Source organism: Planococcus citri, chromosome 4, assembly GCF_950023065.1.
Source record: "Planococcus citri chromosome 4, ihPlaCitr1.1, whole genome shotgun sequence".
In the NCBI taxonomy this organism is placed as follows: Eukaryota; Metazoa; Arthropoda; class Insecta; order Hemiptera; family Pseudococcidae; genus Planococcus; species Planococcus citri.
In genome coordinates, this window is record NC_088680.1 from 67,340 (window position 1) to 82,727 (window position 15,388).

The 15,388-nt window shown below is 41.2% G+C and overlaps 1 protein-coding gene and 1 long non-coding RNA gene across 2 annotated transcripts in view; both read right to left on the reverse strand.

Moving 5' to 3' along the window:
* Nucleotides 1-15,388, reverse strand: part of LOC135845457 (uncharacterized) — a 79,568-nt gene that overhangs the window by 60,946 nt on the left and 3,234 nt on the right. The gene's annotated exons all lie outside the window — the stretch shown is intronic.
* LOC135845450 (uncharacterized) lies at nucleotides 6,596-15,322 on the reverse strand. Its single transcript, XM_065364011.1, has 5 exons — nucleotides 11,446-15,322; nucleotides 10,995-11,338; nucleotides 9,460-9,628; nucleotides 7,898-8,207; nucleotides 6,596-7,267 (listed from the first exon to the last, which is right to left on the reverse strand). The coding sequence occupies exons 2-5, from the start codon at nucleotides 11,322-11,324 to the stop codon at nucleotides 7,144-7,146; spliced, it is 933 nt and encodes a 310-aa protein (XP_065220083.1). The 5' UTR covers nucleotides 11,325-11,338; nucleotides 11,446-15,322; the 3' UTR covers nucleotides 6,596-7,143.

Consider the following 15,388-nt stretch of genomic DNA (forward strand, 5'->3'; position numbering starts at 1 on the left):
ACTGAAATCTATAAAAAGTAGTGGAGTTATTGCGTTTTGCAAACAAAATCTCATTTTTTAAGAGCCCCCATTCGTACTCGGTAACCTCGAATTAATCAGAAAACCGCGTCCTACAGATTTTTTTTTTATTGAGAAAATCACCAAAAATGCAAAGGAGTTTGTTCATGCAGTGTTGTTTTTTTTATGTGTTTATTTATTTACATTACATCTCACGATACATGTACGCGTACGCGTCGACGTCGCTTCTTTCTGCTTTTAGTAGTAGGTAGGTAGGTAGGTAGGTAGGTACAGGTAGTAGAATTCAACCATGAAAGAGCGAGCAGAGGGCTTACGTTTGATAACCTAATTATTAGAAAATTTGCAGTCTGCGTGCCCGTCAGCGTTAATGCAGTCAATATCCGTCCATCTTATGCGAATGCGAATGCGAATGCGAGCAAGCACTTGGCTACCTACCTATCTACCTACTACGGGGTGCCCAGAAATATCGTGAATCCCTAAAACAGTTTTCTGCCAAATGTTTCGGTTGAACGCGGTGAATGATACGAGTAATATACCTAATGATATGTAGCACATGATTGGTTGTTAGACTGAAGTGAATTCACGTTGCCAACCTATATTTTTTATAAAAAACTTTCTTCGGGGTTCACGATATTTCTGTACACTCTGTTGTAGGCTGTACGTGTACATACTTTCAATCAGACTGGTAAGTAAGTATGTCTCCATCTGCTCACCTCTGCCCTGACTCTTCAATCGCTCACACCACACGTTTCCCTCATGAGAGGCGTCTTAGCTGCCATATTGCCGTTAATAGCGGTTAATCCGTCACCAGTTGCCGATTCTCGATTTCTGGTTGTCGGCATCGGCATCGGCATATGCGCCACCGCTATGCCAGCCATGCCATGCCATGCCACCCTTCAACTACGACGCGCCGGCCGCGGCGACGAGATCCTTAACCTATTACGTACCTATACCTACACTTCGTAGCGTTTTATTTCAAAATGAATAATAATAAATGAATATTCATTCGTCATTACGTAGAAAGGAAATTGCTTTTTGATGGAATCACTAATGAAATATCTGAACCCCGGCGTGTCGTGGCGATGACGGTAGATGAAAATGTCAAATACCGATACCAATTCCAATACCAATATCGCAGCGTAATTTGCCTACCGTCTACTTCTACCTCTACCCCTACCCCTACCAATTTTGTACCCTACCTACCAATTATCGTTACAGTAGACCAACGCCTAGACGCGATGCGACGGCGACGCCTCGTGCCTATGCTAACTCTACGAGACTCCGGCTGCTTGGTTCCGTGTTCCTTTCCGTTTCAGGTTTCATTATCCTGCAAGTCCTGCATACGCTACCTACCTACCTACGAGTACGTATATGTACTTTTACTTTGCTTACTTGCCACCTCGTTGCGTCGCGTCCGTCGTTGCTCGTAAAATAGGTACGAGTACTGAGTAGGCAGCCAGATACACATACGTACATACTCGTATGTATGTAGCTAGCTACGCATCGCCCATCGCATACCAAGCTATCTACTTATGCTAGCTGTGTGTTTTGTTTTTCAGATACCTGCTTCTTGTAATTCATTTATCGCGATTCGTTCGCGTTGATCTGCAATGCCACAATATCTAAGTAGGTAGAGGTACTGTAAGTTCGGGAAGGCAGCAAGCAGCCGACGCGACAGCAGAAAGTAGGTAGGTAGAGGTACTCGTAAGCTGACAGCTGTAGTTCAAAGCTCGACGTGACAGCGACATTGTAGGATTTTGAAAATAATCACAAAAATGCCCAGTAGTCGAGACGTTATACGTATGTGTATTATGTATTGTGTATTGTGTAGTACGTATAAGAGCCAAAATTTTTGTCGCAATGTAGATACATACTTCATAATGCTCAGATATGTTTATGGGAGTCTCGCGTGAAAAGATTTTTCAATTCAAAAAAATCAAAATTAATAGTGAAAGAAGGTCGAGGTAACTTTACGGCACCACAATTTCATTTTACCTACTTTAGGTACTCTTGATGCGGAATTGGGGAATAAAACAGGATTTTGTTCTACGAACCAAACTGTTTTGTTGGCATTTTGTTCTGTTCCACAAAAGTTGTATCTTGTATTGTTTTGTGTTGTGTCGTGTCGTTTCATTCCAACTGATCGATTTGAGGATTATACTGTGTCTCTGCTTTCTCCACTCTGAATAAAACCAAATCAAATTCCACAAGTTTTCATTTTTCATTAACAAATGCAGAAAAAAAACACTCTTAAATGGATGAGATTTGTCAGAATTTGGCCAAAATTTACAAAAAAACTTGCCAAGGAAACCGAAAAACATGTACATAGCATAGCACATTAGCACACAAATTTTGTCAACAAGATACTTATTCTCTTACGAGCAGTGGTGGGAAAGATGGGAAAACAGGAGACAGAAATCATTTAGAGCATGATGACAATTCCAACACACTACTACACTACCCGTGATAACTCACCCCGCAAAACCCCGTAGGAATGGAGTAATTTTGACAAATTTATGATGCGCGCGATATCTCACGAGTCATAGAGGAGAAGTGACGCCGCGCTGATGACGATGACATCCGTAGAATCACAAAACACATTTTTCCATTCTTTGAAAATTGTGGTTCACTGGTTCTCAAAGTTTTAGAGTTGAGCAAAACGAATGAAAAATTATCGTAAATACCTAATTCGTAATTGACTTTCGAATTATTATTTCGGGGCTGTTATAATAGAAAACGAAACGAAACGGCGATTTTTTCCTCCGCACACGAAACGAATTAAAAAATTTACACAAAACAACGTTATACCAAAACGATTAAGTATATACAGGGGTCGGCGTAAGTTAGTATTCGCATTCGAAAACTGATGAGTTTTCTTTAACACCCTGTTGTGTGTAATTAGTAGGTAGAGGGTCATGTAAGTAGTGCGTTGTGTTCGTACAAGTCCCACCAACATCTTGGTAGTAATAGTTTCGTTCTTTACTATGTCACTACAGAAAAAAAAAACTTTTTGTTTTAAAAAATTTTTGTTTGTGCAAATCGGAATACTAACTTACGCCGACCCCTGTATGTCTGTATAATATGTAGATTGTAGATGTACTTCAGTTTTCTGCGTTTAATTTCTTATTGCTATCGTAAGATTTTTCTGCATCACAAAGTCCTTCAATGTGAATGTGATCTGTACTCTTTGCAAGCTGTTGAATGCAATTCTAGCCATAGGCCTACCCATTGGTATCTTTATTTCTCATCTTCGAATGAGTTCTGATTTGAGCTTTGTATAATGCCCGGCTATTAATAGCATTCCTTCTTAAAACTACATATTATATCTGGTAGGTAGAGGTACTTTGCAACCAGTAGTTTATGATCAAAGATCAAAGTAGGTACATACAATCAGTATCGGCTGTTCTTAATCAGATTATGTCACGTCAGCGTCACCCATTTATAAGTACCTAGTACCTACTACCTACATAGGTACCTCGCCTATGTAGTTTACCTGGGTCCCAACTCTTGTTGTTTCTAGGGCTGACTCGTGTGTACTGTGTACAATCTATTTTCATGTTGTTCGAATCAGGTATCGCATAATTTATGATTTTATGATTACACCTTTCCACAAACTTGACGAGCATTTTGCCACATTCACTTTGCTCATCGAGTGCGTCTGTGTATTTCCTAGTAATTTGGCTTCCATCATCCGCGATTACATCTTACTCGAGAGTTGAAATCTCCCTCTTTGTATACATTTCTCCGCTTCCTCTAGGTTTTCACAGATAGGTAACTCGTTGATTTCTTCTATACTGATTTCTGTCATCAGCCGAGAACCTGAAAAGAATTCGGCTTCAAAGTGGCGCTTCTTTATGCAATTTAAATCTCAACAACACCGTGATTCATTTTTCAACAAGGTACCTGTTGTGAGATTTCAAAACATTCTTCGACCACCCAAAAAAAAAACCACGAAAGAGCCTAAGTCGTATCTACGTACCTAATACCTATAATATAATGTTCATTCCTTTAGCTCTATTCGTCTCATCTCATCTCATCTCAGGGAATATTTACAAAACAGTAAATTTTGAAAATCATCTCGAAAGTTGAATTCGATAGTGTGCTACTCGTACTAAGAACGAGCAAATATGTAATTCGGTAGGTAAATAGAACTGTTGGTAGGAAGGTCTACATATGTACGTAGTACGTATACGTACGTAGAAAGTAGGACCTGTGTGCTAGGGCTAACATTTCATAAGCAGTTCAGTATTCTAATAAGTATTTAAACGAGTACATACTTAAGCCACACGACAACACTGATTAGGAAAAGTCTTAAAAAATAACATTTTTGTTTTTGTTTCTCTTTTATTTCATTTTTTCAATGTTTACGTATTAATGCCATTACACTGCGATTACATGCCATTTTTACAACTTTTATATTAACATCTGGTGCAGTTTTTGTAACAAATTATGTAGGTACCTAGTACCTACTGTAATCTGTAATAATACAAAATAAACGTTTTAAAAAAAAAAAAAACATGCAGAATGCAGTGTGTTTAGTAGAAAGTAGCCTATAAGTTGAAATTGACTTGTTTGAATCTAGCATTGACCATTGATTGCCTCAAATATCACCATCAACCCATATCTTTATATGTACAAATTGAATGGAAATATGTAGGTATAATTTACAACGAGCGTTATTGCCGCAACAAAAACGCTAGGTATCTGAATGGCGTGGGGGTGAAACTAACTCTTATCATTGCGGTTGGGTTAGCTTATACTTAATTGGTATTTGGTTTGAATCTTGGGTGCCGGGCCGCCGGGTTGGAAAGCAGGCTGTAGGTGTAGGTGAGTTGATTCCCCTTTGATATTTTTGAAATGAAAGCGTCCGAATTGATTCCCACCTCTTTTTTTCAAGTCTACAAAGTAATTCCCCTGTCATTTATCATTTTGATAGAATGTACATTGTACACATTGATTCCCATGTAGTTTTTCAAGATTCAGTATTTGTACCTCTCGTTTACTTTTCCTCATAAAATATGTTAAACGGAAAAACGCAGAATACTCGTACCTACATATCTACAAAGTGGCTTTTAATTCGATCATCGAATATTGCTCGACGTTGAAACTCAATTTTGTCCCAGCGGAAGTGTTTATAGATTTTGAAGCGGCAATACCTACGTGGGCGTGGTGGTGGTGGTGGTGCTGTGAAGGAAATCTGGCCAGAAAGCGCAATACGCAGTTGCCGTTGCCGATTTCATCTGGCGCGGCGCAATGTTGATGGAGGAAAATTCAGAAACTAGGCCTAACCAAAACCTACAAAAATACCAACGACGATGGGAAAAATTTCAAGTACCTACTTCTTCGGTCTCGCCTTCGGCCTCCCCGAGCTTCGTAAAAAGAAAACTAAGGACGACAAGATTTCTGAATTTGAGACCTATGTCTACGAAAATTGACCTTCTCCCAGGAACACGGGAAGAAACTTGAATTAAATGCCGTTCAAAAGAGTACCGTAATTGCAAACATTGGAAAACAAAGATGGGAATCAATTCGTACCTTACCTATACTTTTTTCATTTTGAGAATCAACTCGACAACTCCCGAAAAGCTAGCAGAAAGCTAAACGCTGAAAGCCGAGCAAGTTTGGGGTATTTGAATGCTAAAAGCTAGCCAAAGCTGTACGTATGATTGAAAAGCTAAAAGCTAGCAAAAGCTTTATTTATCGAGCTTTCTTTCTCAATCTTTTCTTTCAGATTTTTGGAAAATTCAGTTGGTTCAGTTTCTGTTCGAGTTATTTTTCAATGTTCACATTTTACTGTTGTCTTTTTTTTTCAGTTTTTTCGTTTATTTTCCATTGTGGTTGTAAATTTCTTTTTGCTTTCAATTTCGAGTCATTAAAAAAATTTGAAAAGTGGGGAGCTGAAAGCCGAAAGCTACAGCTAAAGCGCTATAATTTTTTTAGAAGCTAAAAGCTAAAGCCAAAAGTTTCATCGTTCAGTTTTCCATTCCTGCTTGGGCAGTTGGGTGTCTGTGAGATTCAAATCAACAAATCAGATGTTTGTGCGTGGTAAGATTTAGTTTCACCCCAGGCTGCTAGGGTACGGCAAGTGCCGTTGTTTAGGTCTACTAGTCTAGTTTCCAGTATTGTCAGTTGATAGTACTTACACTTGGATTATTTGCTGAAAGTATACTTTACTCGATTGTCTCAATTTACGGACATGTATAGACACTAGACAGTCGTGATGCAGACTAAGGTGGTTTACAAGCAGACGCAGACTGCCTACGAGTACTCGTACATGAATCAAGACGCCTTACTGACATCACTCGACTGCTATTTTTTTCTCACATACAGATCTCGCCGAGTTTTAAAAGACAATACTTATACCAACCTATTGAAATTTGACTGCATTTTGCAAAACGCGGTATCTTTTAAATTTTCTGTTGATAGTTTCAGGTTCCTCATTTTAAACGCCTTATGGAGTGGTTGAGGAAAGATTTCAATATTAGTTCAAGTAACTCGTTCGATTCTTCGATATAATACGTACGTAATTACGTATAAACGATCGCACCACTTGGGAAATGAAAAGAATACACAAAAATTCGTCGAGTGACACTAGGAAACTGAATAATAATGCACTGCACACTAAGTAGGTAGAGGTACACCATCTGTTCTCACAAAGTTAGAGATGTTATGATTATGAGAAATGAGAATCTACGTAGACAATAATAACTTACACACAAAGAACTAACCTTGGTAGTAGGTACACGTGTACATAATTACAAAATATATAACCACATAGGTACCTCTACCTAGGTAAATACACTTACCTAAAACTACCTACCTACAATCTACATACGTCTATTAGTCTGTTTAGGTAGGAATTTTTGCAGAGCTTTTTGTTTATCGTTAGATGAATTGAATATGAATAACCTTACACGTTGTACATCTGATATGGGCAATTTGGCACTACAGCAACAGGATGGGTGCACTTAGAGGTATACTAAACAGTAAACTTGTACTTGTAGGCTACAAGTGCAATATGCCTACATTTTTAAGCACTCGAGCACTTGGGCTGATGTTGTACAGATTGTAGGTTCACTTTCGGGACTTGTGTGGCAGATTGTGAGATAGCAGGCAGCAGGTATGTTATAACCGGCCACCAACGCTTTTAGTTACAGGTGCTGGAATCCTAGAAAAGCCTGCCGCGTCAAAAACTGGCAATACATCGCGAATGCGTAGTCCGCTGCTGGCAATTAAATCCAAAAGACGACTGAAACAAAAAATCAGTTCACATAAGCTACACCATCCAGCACCAGTCTCACCTTGGTCAAACGTACCTAGTACCTACCTACACCTACGTTCTACATTATACCCATACCCATACCCATACCCATACCCAATACCCATATCCATTTATGGTGTGCACAGAAATGTCCAGCGCCACGTACATTTTTTGTTAGATGAAAATATGTACAGCTTAGCGATGTGGAAGTGGAATATGTTATCGCATTCGCATCCCCTCCAACAGCCAATCGCGTGCATGTGTATGATGTGTATCGTCATCAATGTGGTTCACTAATGCAACCAACAGAAATGGTCAAAGCGCCGCCCTAGTTTCTCAGCAACCCCGCGCCATCGCCATCACCATCGCCATCGCCACCCTCGACTCGACTCGATATTTCTGAGCACCCAACTGAACGGAAATGTGTCAGGGTCAGGGGTCAGTTGTTCTGCGCAACGGCTGCAGGCTGTACCTGTTGTTCTGACCCGAAGAGTAGTTACTACATTACCTTCCCAGTAGGCAAGTAGGTTCAAGGTTAGTGTTTGATACTCGTAATTGGTACGAAAAATTAATGCAGAATAAAGTAACTAAGAGGTACATACTCGTATCTCTATCTACCTGTTGTGCATAGCTGTTTTCTTGGCTCCAGCTCTAACAATGCTCGTAGACATAGCTGGTTCTGTAGGAAAATACGTCGCTCCGTAAAAGTCCAGACCATCGCGAAGTAAAATGTTGCATTCGTCCAAGCTGGCCAATGTGATTCGAATGACAGACGGCGACGATGACGATGACGACGACGTAGACAACGGTAAACCGAAGCCAAAGCAACCAGTTGCAGCTGCCGCCGCGCTCGATGCATTTGTTACACAGCCCATTTCTGTAGAGGAAACTGCGCCGGCGTTTTTATCATTCGCACTTTTTGATGCGCCTGCAAAATTGCAAAAGCAAAACAAAACAAAATAAAAATGTAGGTAAGCGGTAAGGTACCACAGTTCATTGTGGGCAGCAAAAAAAACTTGTACTTTGGGCAGGGCATGGGCGCACTGGCGCACTGGCGCAGGTACACTGGTACACTGGTACAGGGTGCCCAGAAATACGAGTATCGTGAACCCCGAAGAAAGTTTGTTATTAAAAATATGCGCGTAGGTTGGTAACGTGAACGGTTAAATAGACTAATATTGTAAGATGCGTATGATTAGGGCCTAACAACCAATCACGCGCTATCATTATTACTCGTATCATTCACCGCGATCAACCGAAACATTTAGCATTATACGAGTTAGCAGAAAACTTTTTCAGGGTACACGATATTGCTGCGCAGGCGCACTCAATGGCTAATACACCTACCGCAGCTATCCTCGAGAAAAGCATAGCCTAACATCTTGTAAGGTACGAGTATGTATCTTCAGATTTTCATTTACTTGCGAGTGTGCTGCTGGTTGGTAGGTAGGTAGGTAGGTAGGTAGGTAGGTAAGCATCATCAATCATCATCCATACGTGTACGAGTATGTATAGGTGCTTAACTGCCTACTGTATAGTGTATAGTAGGTAGCAGAGATAGCAGATCACTGATTTCGGGGTAAGAAAACGCTTTGATAATCTTTATATCGTTCAAACAAATTGGCCAAGTTGAAGAATTTTGTTAAAAGACCTAGGCTAAGAATGCTTTGGCCGACCTTTGAATACATCATCACATTCTTTGGAATTATTGTTCTTTGTAACGCTTTGGCCCTGAGATATGGCCACTGTCGTCTGTCATCGCTGCTGGTTGCTGGTGTTATTGCTACAGCTGATCTGAGCTGTCTGTGGATGGAACTCAGTGCTGCTGGTCTATTTGTACATTTCGCCAACAAAAGACATAAGGCTTTTCAGAAACGATCATACGTACAAGGAAAGGGGACTTATATACTGTATTACGAGTAAATACTCTGGACTCGAGTTGACTATAGCTATGCTATGTATGATCAACTACATACGTATCATGTACACGTACAGACACAGAGTGGCATGTCGTATGATCAAGTTCAGATTTTTACATGTCTGTGCACAGTGCACAGTGCACACCGATGTATCAGGGTAGGGTATGTATTGTACTCGATTACTCGTGTAACTACGAGTATGTATGTAAAATCTAAGTACATAATTGATTAATTATTGAAATTTAAAGGCGAAAGACTCACCCGAAGAGGCAGAGGCGACCGTTTGCGTTGACGGAGAAGGTAGTCGGTAAACTTCAACTATGCTGCGAAATTTATACAGCGAATGACGAATGTCATCTTCGGGAATCTCTTCTGGTATTTCGAATACAAATATTGTAAACGTTTTTTGAGGCCGACAGGGTACTGGGATCTAGCAAAACATTTCCAACCCCCGCAGCACGTAAGTACGATAAGTAACTAGTAAGTATAGTTAGGTATGTAGGTAACGTACTGCATACATAGTACATCTACCTACGTAAGTATAGGTAGGTACACTAGGTAGTGTCGTAATTTGGTATCTATCAGAGAACTCTCGGTTCAACTCGAAATTATTTCGAGAAAAGAGACGAAGAATGATTTTTCTGCAAAAGTTGGTCGGTTGGTTCTTATTTTCAAATTTGAATTTAACCAAGGTCTTCGGTTGTTATAAAACGAATTTTTTACTCGATACTCGAATGTTTCTACTCGTATCAATTTGAAAAGTAAACGAATTCGCGGTTTCGTAGCTTACGATTAAGAATGTACCGTACACGTGAGCGTCCGAAACCACTCGGGCACCAAAAGTGCTGTTCCACTTTAACCATAACAGGGTGTTTACCAGAACTAATTTAGTAAAAAGTAAGTACGACTTTCGTACGACCGAGTTTGAATATTTTTTGTACGACCTTTTTTTAAATAACTGTCGCGGAAAAAGATACCTTTTCTGGCTAAAAAAAAGCTCAAATTTGATTATTTTTAAGATGAAAAAACGAAATTTTTCAAAATTTACATCATTAACATTCGACCAGTCGACCTAAACGTGAAATTCCAAATAAAACTTAGGTACAGTGGCGCAGCAAACTAATTTCACTACGAGGGGGGGGGGGCAAAGATCTTTAAAATGTCGACTATACGAGTACAAAATCGCCAATTTTCCAACAACTCGGACAAATCCCGCATTATTTTCGTGCTCTTCCAACATGATACTTTAAAGGCGTGAAAAAGTTACGGATGATTGGTAAGCAGTTAAGCACATTGCAGCAACTGCGTCGAATTCAACTAAGTAATTTTTTACTCGTACGAGATTCGAGTACTCGTGCTCGTACTCGTATTAAGAAGTTGAAACAATCGAAAGAGAAGGATAAAAATTAAAAAATGATTAATTACGCGCTCGTATGTACTATAACGTGATTTTTGTTTCGCAGTGTTATTCGAAATCCAAAAATACGTACCTAATATTAAGAGAAGTTTAAATACTGCCCGAGCGGAGCGAGGATGAAAAATTTTTGAGGAATTTTGTTCGAATAATAGCGGTTTTTCAACTACGCGTATTTAGACGCAATTTTTGCTCGAAATTTAAATTATTTAAATTAATTTTTGTACAAAAGTATGATTTTTGTCGGATCAAACATACCTAGGTAGTTGGAATAGCATAGCGAATAGCGAATAGCGAAAAATTGCGAAATACTCGTATGTACATTATTTACGAAGGGCGCTTACCGCTTAGCCCGCTTGGCTGCTCACGCTTTCACGCTTACCTTTTTGTAGAAACGCGATCCGGTCACTTTGTGGAAACCTTTCTTGAAGGTCAGCTGATAATCGTCCAAGTCGGCAAATTTGAATAATATTCCGGTGGCGGTTTTGGTCAACGAAAACGGGCCCTTGTAATTCATCTTCTCGCATATCATACCGACCCTCTCCATTTGCATTTCGTTGGCTGGCGTCAACAAGAACGCTCCTTTTGTAAGAAAATGCTCGGAATCGGACAGATCGGACGACGTGTCGTCGTTATCCATCATGTTTCTGTTCTGATCGATAGATCCGCTCTCGTCCTTGACCAACTGCGAGTCTTGATTCAGTCTCAACATAATCAGCTATCCTCCTACAAAGTACAAACACGTGTAGTTGTAAAAAGAAAAACAAAGCCGCCAGCTAGATAGGTACTCACACTTAGGTAGGTAGGTAAGTAAGTACGTAAGGTACACCTACCTTGTTTGTTATTTGTACGCGAAAGGCTGGAGTAGGAATGGCGATGGTCGATGGTCGATGGTCGATGGTCGATGGTGATTTGCGAATGTGCGCGGATGCAGGATAGCCAAGCCAGACAACACTGCGACAGAACGCCGAACAAACGCGCGCGCGACTTTGCGATAGCCTTTTCAACGAAGCGAAAAAGCGAAAAAGCGAAAAACGAAAAGCAAAATTATCGAAACTGAAACCGCTCGCAGTCGCAGTCGCAGTCGTAGCATGAACCAATGGTCGCAGCCGCACGGGTACGAGAACTACGAGTAATGTACGCTAGCCTATATCTTGCAATTTATGGGTAGGTAAGGGTAATCGAAATCGTAATCGTAATCGTAATCGTTGGCAATACAAAGAACAATAGATCAATAGACGGATACTTCCTGCAGTAAATTGGCCAATTTGAATATTCCATCACTGATGTACGCGTATTCGTACGGGTGCAATAACTACACGACTATGGGCTATAGGCTATAGGCTATAGGCTACGGGTAATGGGTAATGGGTTATGGGTTATAAAGCAGCACTCGAGCAGCATACCCTCACACCCACATATGAACATAGTACATACATACTTAGATACATTTACTTTACTCGTACTCGCACTCGCACTCGCGCTCGCACTCGTATGTACATCTACATACATACTCGTAGGTGTCCTATAGCAGCTAACGAAGGCGGCTACTTACAACTCCTCGAGTTGCTAATAATACATACACGTAGATGTACCTCTACCTAACGTACCTACGTAGTCGTCGCCGCAGCCGCCGCCGCCGCCGCCGTGGCCAATACGCCGGCTAATGTATTTCCTCTGGTACAGCAGCAAAGTGCAGAGTAGTAAAGCATAAGCATGACTCATCAGGTGACCTCGTGCTCGTGCTCGGGCTCGGGCTCGGGCTCGGGCTCGGGCTCGGGCGACAGACGACGAAACGAATGACAACACTCCAATTAGCCGCCTATTATTATACGATACGTACGAGAGTACCTACGAGTACGAGTACATCTGCAATCTGCATAAATGTACCGCCTAGGTAGGTTATCTATGCCTACATCAACTACACAGCCTAATGTAGTTGTAGATAGTGGATACATTGTACATTGTATCGGTGTTCGTGTTAGTAGGTAATCGTAATAGGTATGTGAAAGTTACGAGTACGTAGTTATAATTCGCATCCAATAATTTTTGGATATGTAGTATGTATACTGTATAGGCACCTACTGGTACATTCCATACGAATAAGTTTTTTTTTCGCTGCGCGTATAGGTAGGTACCTATCTGTTTTTTTTTGTTTTGTTTTTTTTTCGTTATCAGTTGTTACTCCTTTTACACTTTCTTTTTAGGTAGTGTAGAAAGAGCGGGGGGAAAAAAACCCAATAAACTACAACTTTTACGAGTGTTGAGTATGTCTTCTTATACTGGAGCAGGGGCAAGTACGCGTATACCGTATATGTACTCGTACTGTAGCAATGTAGCATGTACCATGCACGTTAGACTTTCGTATATGCCCAAATTCCGATTTACGAATGTTTCCAAAGTCTTGAAAAATCCTGACATGCTTAGGGTTTGTTACGTAATTAGACTTTGCCACGGACCGACCGACCGAGGACAGGGCCAGACGGCGGGGGAGCGCGAGCGGCCGCTTCAAACTATATTCGTGCGGAAAAAAGCGCCATCGCCCACGGCGGCGGCGGCGGCGGCAATCTGACACCCAAAACGAATTTCGCTATCCCGAAAAGCTCGTATGCCCGAAAATTCCATGCGATTGGACCAGACTCGACCCGAATTTCGATGGCTAGTTGATTTTTTACTGAAAAATGCGCCGCTTCGTATTTACGGCAAACTGGTTAGGCAATTTTATTAACTCTGTGTAGCGGTCCGACCGCGACCGTCGTGTCCGAAGTAATTTACGAGTAGGTACGCGTACGTATTATTTACGTACATGTTTGAGGGCGATTTTCGACTATCTAATTGTAACTTTGCGAGTCGTCAAATCCTAAATCTGGTGTCCGCGTTGCTGTTGCTGCTTGCTGGACGCTTTTAGTTTTTCAAAATGAACGTCATTTTCCGTTTTCGTGCTCAGTGTCAGCGACCTGAAAATATGAAATGGATTCGCCCGTCGCCCGTCGCCGCGCCGAAAAGCCACCAACTATTGTAAGTTATGTCCGAAAAATTCCATTCGATTACATCCAAATTTCGATGGTTCAGTTTCGTTGGAGGGAGGGGTGTGTGTGTGTGTGGTGGCCAATGGCAAGTCCTAGTGCTGGGATCATCTCTACGCACAGTGTTAGGTTGGTAACATGTATCTACACTACATAGTGGCAGTAATGAAAATATGTAGTTGCGCAGATGTAGAATGTACAAGTTTTGCAGTTGCCATCGCTTTCGCTCATTCGTCTCGCAACTCGCACGCTGGTTAGCTTGTGGCATGTGCTTGCTAGCTAATAGCTTCGCGGTACTGGTTCTGGTGCTGGTAGCTACTTGCTGGTAGTTCACCACTTCACCGGTGTGTCATTATGATTACACATTTATATTTATGAATGAACTAAAGTACCAAGTTTAGCCGATAATTGGAAAAAATTAAAAAAGGCCCAGGGCCCTTATTCCATCAAACTTTTCAATTACATAATTATGTATATTCGTAATGTAATCATATAGGTACCTAATACTCGTATAATAACTACTAGTACAGTATCTACATATACATACACATAAAAATCCTGAACCTGAACCTGAACGTATAGGCCTACCCTATACCCGAACCCGATATTTTGCGTTTTTGCCACGGCTCTTGCGTCTTGCATTGCCAAAAGATACGTCACGTGTTTATAATTAATTATGTTTCGTTTCGGTGCTTCTGCTTTGACTGAGGTTTTTGGCATTTTGCCGTTTTTGCCTTTTTGGTTTGATTTAGTTTGGTTTACTCGTAGTTTGGTATTGGGCTACTGGGCTACTGGGGCTGGGTTTGACTGGTTTGAGATTGAGACTGACTATGAGAGTGAGACTCGTTAGACTAAGGAACTAGTTAGACTAGAGTCGAGATGAATCGGCTACTTATCGGCGCGGCGACTGCCAGTGCCAGCTGCCGCCGAACGATTCGGTTACGGGTTCCAAATGGGTAATGAATCGTTTGCGTTTCCGTTCGTATTGGGTTCAGGTACGGATACGGAGTGTAACTTGGAACACCGGTTAGACGGCTGTCGCGCTGTTAGCGCTGTCGGTCTGAAGCGAGTCATGGATGATGGAACTATGGAAGAGATAACAGATAAGCCGGAGTGCTAGTACGAAAGTTGCACGCGAAAAACAGTGTAACCACATTACGGCACTGCTTTGCTTTACGAGCATCCTTTCGCGTATTTTATTTCGATTTAAAATTTTTTTCATTGCAATTTTTGTATTTTGGTAAAATAGCTGTTTTCAGTGTTGGGGGGCGTTGTGTCCGCTCACCTCGGCTTCGCCTCGGTTGCGCGGGTCGCTTTGTTGTTCATACTATGTCTGTTAACTTCCCTCGGCCTTCGGCCTCGGTGAGTACAGTTTTTTTATAAACAACCGCAAGTGCTACATACACGGTAAATGTCCAGCCTCCGTCTGAACTCACCAAGGGGAGTAATGCTCATCGAGTGAAATATAAATTTTAAACGGCTCGGCTTCGCCTCGCCTAATGCGCACACTATCCAAAAAAACAGTATTCGTGACGAAAAAGAAGGAAAAAATAAAATAAATTCACATGATCGTTCAATAATCAATTTGAAAAAAATTTGAATCGAAAAAAAATTTTACAAAATTTCCGGATCCGGCGGGGATCGATCTCTGGACCTTCCGCACTGCAGTCCGTTTCTTTCACCACCCAGCGTTTTCGTTCCGTATACAAGCTGGCAAACAGCGACGAAAAGTACCCCCCCACGCGCGCGT